This window comes from Miscanthus floridulus, unplaced genomic scaffold (genome assembly GCF_019320115.1).
Source record: "Miscanthus floridulus cultivar M001 unplaced genomic scaffold, ASM1932011v1 fs_103_3, whole genome shotgun sequence".
Lineage (NCBI taxonomy): Eukaryota > Viridiplantae > Streptophyta > Magnoliopsida > Poales > Poaceae > Miscanthus > Miscanthus floridulus.
In genome coordinates, this window is record NW_027096181.1 from 14,401 (window position 1) to 23,277 (window position 8,877).

Sequence of the window (8,877 nt, forward strand, 5' to 3'; positions counted from 1 at the left end):
TATTTACCAGAGCTCATCCTAAATTGTGCCATGGAAGTTGCTCTGCCAATCCTGCCAAACAAGCCATTAAATAGATCAGAAATTGATAGGAGGGTGGCTCAGCCGACGCATAGTCTAGGCGTCTGGCCCCACCATAGAATACCAGTTCCTCTTGAACTCAAGGTAAGAACTATTGTCTGGATTCCACAGCAGCATCCAGCATCATCACCAAGCCCGTGCAACACCAAGGGTGGGTCATAATACCCGTAGTACAAGCAGTTGCTCCTCCCGCTGCATCGTCCTAAGTTGGCGCAAGAAAACGCAGGGCTGCTCACATCGCACCCAATAAAAAGCGAGTAATTCTCTAGCTTCTTCACCTCCACCCAAGCTGCAGGCACAGTTGACATTTCGAGGCGATAGGCTTTGTACTCGACAGGTGCTCCACTGAGCGAAAGGATTATGCAATGGTCGACCACCAGGAGCATATCACCACACACCATAGAATACGGGTATTATGTGCAAGCTACCGACTACTAGTACTTCTATATATACTTAACCGTTATACTGGTACTGGGTGACCCCCCCCCCCCCCCCCCCCCCCCCCCCCCCCCCCTAGTTAGACTGCCACTGCGTCAGTCTCTCATGTCTGTCATGAACACAGGTGAAGTGACACCTACTAGTACTTCTATATATATGTTTCATGGGGTTGTAGCTTATTCCTTTGCCGTATGTTCCGCAGGCCAGGGAAATACTGGTCAGTCTTCGCCGCTTCACGGACAAAAATGGGTCGACGGCAATACTGGTCAGCCGGGAGAAAATTCATCAAGAAGAGATGAAGGCAAGAAAAAGAAATCACCAGGTATCTTACATGACAGTCGATTCTTGATAGTATGGAAATTTTTATCATCGTGAATGAACATACATAGCTCAAAAAAATAGATGCCTACATAAGTTTTTTAAAAATAGATTCCATTCAAATAAATCTGATTTTCGTAGGTGATGATTCACCACACACCGTAACTGTGGTTCCTATGCTAACAATATAATCACTACAAAATCACTGAATAGTGGAAGAAGCGTCCATTCACTACAAACCCATATATTCAGTTTGCCCACGTAGTACCCACTACTGGAAACAGGATCTTTGCCGAGTGTAAACTGCTTTGCCGAGTGTCAAAAATCGGGCACTCGGCAAAAAGGCTCTCGGCAAAAGAGCGGCCCTCGGCATAGGCTGCCCCGCGTAACGGTGTTCGGCCACGTCCTTCTTTGCGAGTGTCTGCTGTTAGGCACTCGGCAAAGAAGGTTTTTTTTTTAAAAAAAAAATTCTTTGCCGAGTGTCACAGATCTGGCACTCAGCAAAGAATTTTTTTTTTGGAAAATAATTTGTCGAGTGCGCCTGACACGGCGCTCGGCAAAGAATTTTTTTTTCCGAAATGTCTTTGCCGAGTGCCCCTGCGAAGGCACTCGGCAAAGAGAATTTTTTTAAAAAAAAATTCAAAACCGTCTTTGCCGAGTGCCTTATTCTTGGCACTCGGCAAAGAGGGTCTTTGCCAAGTGCCATGCCCCGGCACTCGGCAAAGTTTTTTTTTGTTTTTGGCCTCCAAATTTTTTGTGCAGCCCTTTTAAAGTACCAGGAACTCCTAGTTAGAATTTGAGGATTTTTGTGGCTTTTTGATATATTCAGTTACTTTATTTCGTTTACTTGAATTTTTTCAAAAAATATAAATTTGAACTGCACGTGGTACGAATAATGGAATTTAATGATTCAAAAAATGATAGTCATGTTACTGAGTGTAGTGTGAGGCCGTATCCAGGAACGGACCCGAAATTTCGGACATCTTGATCACGAAACATTACCCGAAAGTTCGCGGTCATAATGATTCAATTCCTACCTGAGTGCAATTTGGCCTCAGGCACTCGGCAAAGAACCTACAGTGACCCCTCATAATTTTTTGACCCGTATTTAACTCACTGAGCTTCAAATTCTGTCTTCTGAATTCTGAACAGGAGAAAAGCCGTCGTCCATCATTATCCAACGTGAAATATGTATTGCTTCCATTTATGTTCACGCTGGAAAGGTGAGCTCGTCATATGCTCTCTTCTGTAGTCCTAAGACGATGACAAGCTAGTACTGCTAACTATGGTTCATTTCCAATTGCAAACTAAATTAGAACAATTTATTTATCTAACGCTCCTTTGTAGTCCATTCGTCCTGAAATATAGTTTATTTTTATTTGTCCTAAATCAACCCATCTTAATTTTAATCAAACATGAGGCATGTTGACTTAGAACAAATGAAAATACACTATATATTTCATAACAAAAAGAGTATTGTTAGTAACAAGCTGTGTTCGTTTTGAGCTTAGGCCAACCAACGTAAATACCAGGTGGAGGTGACTAAGGAGGGCCCAAGCCTGTCTGTGAAAACAGGGACCGGTTCTTCATCACAGAAGCTAGAGGTATTTGTCTCACGGACACACAATAATCAATTGGTCTTTCTGTGTTTAGCCAATATCCATTCAATTCATACAGGAACATGCAAGGATCTCTCTTTTTTTTATAAAGGAATATTTTATTAGTTTTCAAGTGCATGCATTACATCGAGCTGTAAAGTCTTGAAAATATTCTTTCGGCCTCTGTCTACACAAAGAGAAGAACAGCGCATGCACGCCCGGCCCCCTCACGCCGTCACACGCTGCATGCATGCTCTCACTCTCCCTGCTCTCGCGGCCGCCTCGCGCCTAGCCATGCCGGTCACCGCGAACGTGCTGCCGAACTTCCCCAGGAACGCCACGGCGACGACGAGCGCGACCATGCCCCACGCGGCCGCGCCACGGACGGTATCCACGCCGGTGTGTAGCCCGTTGGTGGCCAAGCAGAGCGGCAGCGTGCGTGCGAGCCGCCGCCGCGGCCACACGGGCGCGCGAGCAGGCGAGCGTGGGCGGGCCGCCGCCGCCGCCGCTACAGGAGTGCGTGCGAGCAGCAGCCGCCGGCGTGTGGGCGCGCGTGCGAGCAGGGGTTGCCGCTGCCGCTGCGGGCGCGCACGCGAGACGCCACCGCGGGTGCCCGTGCGAGCGGCCGCCATTGCTGCGGCCATGTGAGCGCGCATGCGCGATGCGAGCACCTCCGCTGCGGCCACGCGAGCGTGCTCGGACCTCACTCGATTTCCCCCAAATCGGGTGCACCGCCGTCGCCATTGGCACCGAGTTCGATTCTCCCTCTCTGGAGCGTCTCCGGCCGATCAGGGAAGATGGTGAGCCCCTAGGCCCTTCCTCTACCTCCTCCACCGTTTCGAGCCCGCCCCCCCCCCCCCCCCCCCCCCCCCCCCCCCCCGCCCCCCTCTCTCTCTCCCTCTGTTGCCCTGCTACCGTGTGAAGCCCGCCACCAAGCCATGGGTACCCGCCATTGCCGCCGCCCGCCGCCGGCAAGGCACGGCCGAGCGTGGCTACACCTTCTGCACACCCACGCACACACCGCACACACCACCGCACACTCAAAGCTCTGACACAAGGCCTCGCACGTCACCGCGCCGCCGCATCCGTCTCGGCAGGCCTCCGCAATACAACATATGGATAATTGGATATGTATATATGAACTCTTTATAAAAACGAAGGAACATAACCTGTCTGTTGGAAGCTGCAATACAACATATGTATAATTGGATATATGCTTATGTACACACACACACAGCATTGTGTTGCTCACTTGGCCAGTGCCTTGTGTTAGACACGGTCCCTACAGTCACCATATCTCAAGCAAACGATCTTTCTTCCCATTGTCCAGTAGTCGGTGAGAACACATGTAAGATGCATATGGATGGTGGCTACTCAGTTTGTTCTTTCTCATGTGTTGCCGTATATCCATAGAACTGTGATCAACCATCAGAAGATCAGGTGAACATTTTGCATCTGATTGACAACGTTCAATGTATTCGTTGGACTCATAACTGGAGATGAGTTTCAAGGGATGTGATTTGGCAGCGGATGATTCATGTACGGTACTCTTGGCTAGTGACTTAGGCCTTGAGTTTCGGGGATGCAATGCAACCTGAATTTATGCCTAGAGCCATTGGTGGCATAAATTGGTGAACTCTAGGAAACATCATTGACTCCATCACTGAAGTCATCCACACGATCTGAAGCGTATTTTTCAGTTGGTACCAGTAAATATCTCAAGTTGGAGTAGCTGCTAACCTGAACTTGCATTTGGAGGAATTCAAACACTCAATTGTCTCATCTAATATCCACACTTTGTCAGTCAGAAAATCAGTTAATTAAGTAAACGAAAAGATCGATGGAAAACAAAAGAAACATATTGACAATATATATGTCACTACTTACCAACAGAATCTTATTAATTAAGGGACTTGCACTTGCACCTGACAAAAAAATGTTGCAGTGCGTTATCAGGCTATTAGCTATTGCAACGGGCCTATATTTTCATTGATCTGGTCCCTTCGTCTCTACAGTTAGCAGCAAACAACAATGCCATAAAACAATTTAGCAACAAACAATGTTTATGAGATTCGGCTTGGCTACAATAGTCTGATCTTGGCCATGTGTTTCAACCCAAATTCATCGACGATTTGGTCTCTTCAGTTGCCTCTCACTCTGGTATCCTGCAATTTCTTCATCAATTCTATTCCACTCAAACATCCCTATTCCTATCTCTCACTCAATATAGGTTATAAAACCAAAGAACATGAATAAATTAGACCAAGAAACACCACACTCTGACTATCTAGGTTGTTTCTACAACTGTACTTCCTATTCTTGCCATAGGCCGAACCTCGCCTAGTTACTTCCAGACCCCCTAGACGATGATGTGCAGGTGCTGTCATAGACTTGTTCCAAAGGATCAATTGGAGTCCTAGTGCCACCGTAGATAGAGACTGCGCCAGGAGTGTGTCAAAGACCCTAACTTTCCCTATTCCTAATGTAGGTCACTTGACACGGTGGACAATGCTGCAATTTGACTCGCAACTTCAAATAGAGAATATTATAAATAACGGAAGTATTTTCTTGGATGAATCAATTATTGACATGCACTACTAATGAAAAAGATTTATCGTCTCTACTTATCCGTTTCTACAAATCAACAATTTGTAGAGCCTATTCAATTTTCAACAGCCTTTATAAATAAATTTATAGAGGCGGCTAAAAACAAGAGCCGCCTCTACAAATCGATTTTTAGGGGCGGCTAGAAATTGAGTTTGTAGAGACGGGTTGAAATACAATTGCGTTCACAAATCTTTTTCTAGAAATCATAAATTGGGCCCAAAAAATAGCAAACAAATCGTTTTCTAAGGGCGGCTGAAAACAGGAGCCACCTCTAGAAAAATCAAGTTTCTAGAGGCGGCTCGAAATACAATCGCCTCTACAAATCATTTCTAAAAATAATAAATTGGGCAAAAAATACCATTTTTTTTAATCAAGGAGGCCCCTACGACCTCAGGCCTCGCGTGTTGGTCTCCTAACCATTACACCCCAAAGTCACTTGTGACTGAAGGGCAGAAATATTTCCCTCATATTCACTTCACCAGATTTTGAAATAAATATTTGAGACTATAAACGAATTCAAATGAAAAAGGTTTCAAATGAAAAGTTGTACAAATTATCGAGTACTACAACTTTGATTTTGATCGTTTCTTCATCTAAGGTTGTTTGAAAATTTTGAATTTCAAATGTGAGAAATTCAAACATAATTTTTCTTGGATAAATGATTTTCAAATGAAAACATTGTCAACTACAAATTTGTATATCTCTATGAGATCTACAATTTTGGGTTTTGTCCGTTTCTCCACCTGAGGTTGTTTGAAAAAACTTGAATTTCAATATGTGAGGACTTCAAACTAAATTTTGGAACCATAGATTATTTCAAATAAAAACATTTTCAACTACAGTGTTTTATATCTTTTTGAGATCTATAACTTTGGTTTTGGTCGTTTCTCCATCTGAGTTGGTTTGGAAAACTCAGAAAAAATTAAAATGTGAGAACTTCAAACAGAATTTACGGGATTTAAATGATTTTAAATGAAAAGGTTGTCAACTACAAAGTTGTAGACCTCTTTGAGTTATACAACTTTGATATAAAGTTTGTCTTCATCTGTTTTTGTTTGAAAAATTTATCAATTTTACTATGCTGCACCTATTTTTAGAGGCGGCTTTAGATCGAGCCGCTTCTTGTGCTGCACCTATTTTTAGAGGCGGCTCGAGATCCACCGGCCTCTAAAGACAGGAACATTTTAGAGGCGGTTGTAAATCCCAGCCGCCTCTAAAAATGGTTTTCTAGAGGCGGGCCAACTTGAGAACCATTTTAGAGGCAGGTTTTCATTGGGCCGACTCTAATAAACAATGTCTCCGTTGCTAAATAGAAATTATTTGTGTAGTAGTGATGGACATTGTGTTTGTCAATTTACATAAATTTAAATACATGTTAAATGCTAATATTAGTAGGTCGGATCTATTAGTGGGATCCTAAAACTATCTATATTTCTAAGTTGGATCTAAGAGTAAGTACATTGGTGTTGTCTACATTGTGTTTGTCAATTTACATAAATTTAAATACATTTTAAATGCTAATTTTAGTAGGTCGGATCTATTAGTGGGATCCTAAAACTACCTATATTTCTAAGTCAGATCTAAGAGTACGTACATTGGTGTTGTCTAATATATTGTCTCACGTTGTGCCAGTAACCTTAAGGGAAACATATACAATCATTGCTGTTTGAGTTGTCTAGTAGTCGCTCGCAATTCCTTGATTTATGTATAGAATAAAAAGAGTATTGTGAGTTGCGTGACTCACATAATGATGCAATTCGATGTCTCACATATACTCCTAGATTTTAGCTCATAAAGCAGCTCATGAAACAATGACATCTTTCTCTTAGATCTCTCTTTCCTTCACATCATTAAAAATCCGACATAGCACTGCATAAGACAACTTATAAGATAGCTGACGTGTAACAATGTATTTGTCCTAATATATTTGACGATGAGATCAAAACATAGATTAGTATCTGAGAATCATAGCTCCCGCTATTATATCATGGGGAGAGTGTAACACACATATACCCGTTGACTTCAAAAATTATATTTAGTGTTGTAGCCGTAAGTGGACCAACCTGTGTACCCACTTAATTATGTACTAGCAAACTTGCATGTGGGCTGCAACGGAACCCAATATATATAGGAACCGGACTCCGTATTATCACTAGATGCGAGTTGTTTTAACTTGTAAGAGCGCGGCTCATGAGTCCGGGTCATATATGAGATAGTAGGACACGACCCAATATATATTGGAATCGAATTCCATATTCATCATCGCTAGACGCGAGTTTTAACTCGTATGAGTATGGGTAATGAGTCCGTGTCACATACGAGACTTGGAGGGCATGAGTGCAGTTTGGGAAGTAAAAAAGGTAGATAGAAGAAACTCTCCACTGCCTGTATAGTTAGCGGCAGATGGACGAAAAAAAGATGGAGAGAAATTTTGCCTCTTTATATATATATATATTTTTTTTTGCCTCTTTATATATATATATATATATATATATAATAGATATAGATATAGAAACATATAGATATGTGAATTTGTTGATTAGACCGCTTAATTGCATCCCTGACTACATTTGACGAAGCCTCATCAAGTAGACTAGTAGTACAGAAGCTCGTCCCTAGATAGAAGCCTATGAACCTGCTGTTTTGGCAACTCTTTGTTATTGATACTTGCAAAACTAAAATTCATGGTTTTGGCAACTCTTTGTTATTGATATATGTTAGTTCGATATGTTTGTATACGAGAGGCAACCGGCCAAGCCTTTCTACTCTCGTTGGTATATCATGGATTTCGCTTACACGTGTACCTCGATCATTTTTTAGCACGGGATGAATTTTCTGATGAATTATATATATCATGTCGTACTGCACAGATCCAAGAACTTAGCAACAATTCCGAAAAAATGGTTATTGGTCAATACAATGTCATGGACACTGAGAGGATCCTCGAGGTCGTCAAACAGGAACTTGAAAGGCAATACCGTACGCGCGAGTGACAACAACCAATGCAATAAAAAAGCAGTTGAGACAGCTTGGGCGATGTAGGTCTTCGTATCATTTCTATGGTGGCGACATATATATGTTCCTTGCAAACACTTACGTACGTTTGGGCTTTCCTTTATGTGCGTTCTGCAGCTAGCTCTTGTTAGGGCCTAGCTGCTGCTTATGTTTCTTCTTCAGTCTTCATTTCATCTCTTTCAGTTGTTGTCTTGTACGTGGTCGTGTCCAGGCTTAGAAGTGGCCTGTGTAACTTGTTCACTTTCATGTTCATAATACTGACGAAGAATGAAAGAATGTTCATTTTAATTTGTTCTGTGAATCGTTGTGCCCCCTGTTCTTATATATGTTCAAATCTTTCTCCTTCATTTCTTGGACTATGCGTGGGCTTGGCCAAGAGGATAAGTGTGGAGATATTCCTTTCGATTTGGTTTCCAATAAACCTTTTGTTACTACTCAAAAATGTCCCGCGAAGAAAGCAATGGATTATGTGGTGGGCATTTGAAGATTGGCGGCAAGGGGGAGTATTAATATTCACCGGAGAATCCATTGAATTATGAGTGGCACGACATGAAGTTCCGATGAAGCATCCTGTGGTTATTGGAGCATCGATCCTGTGATCAATGATGGGATAAAAAATGCAGAAACAAAACAATCCACAATTAATCCCTCGTCTTGTGATGAACCATGAGAAGAATATCTACCATCGTATCAGTAGCAGAATTAACAATCACATGCAGAATAGACAAAACAATTCACGAGAAAAACCTCCTCAAAGTGAGGAGTAAAAACCACATGACCAATCGATCCACTCCAAGCTTCATATATAATTAATAATAGGTAC

At 42.5% G+C, this 8,877-nt stretch overlaps 1 protein-coding gene across 1 annotated transcript; it reads left to right on the forward strand.

Moving 5' to 3' along the window:
* Window positions 1–602: 602 nt before the first annotated feature.
* Window positions 603–8,337, forward strand: LOC136530298 (uncharacterized). The gene is made up of 5 exons (XM_066523070.1): window positions 603–640; window positions 719–838; window positions 1,987–2,057; window positions 2,346–2,438; window positions 7,910–8,337. Exons 1-5 carry the CDS (start codon window positions 622–624, stop codon window positions 8,030–8,032), a joined length of 426 nt encoding a protein of 141 aa, XP_066379167.1. The 5' UTR covers window positions 603–621; the 3' UTR covers window positions 8,033–8,337.
* The last annotated feature ends 540 nt before the right edge of the window (window positions 8,338–8,877 follow it).

Coding starts and splice junctions, on each gene's coding strand:
- LOC136530298 (XM_066523070.1), top strand. Junction 2,058..2,345: donor TTTATGTTCACGCTGGAAAG/GTGAGCTCGTCA, acceptor TTTTGAGCTTAG/GCCAACCAACGTAAATACCA. Junction 2,439..7,909: donor CTTCATCACAGAAGCTAGAG/GTATTTGTCTCA, acceptor CGTACTGCACAG/ATCCAAGAACTTAGCAACAA.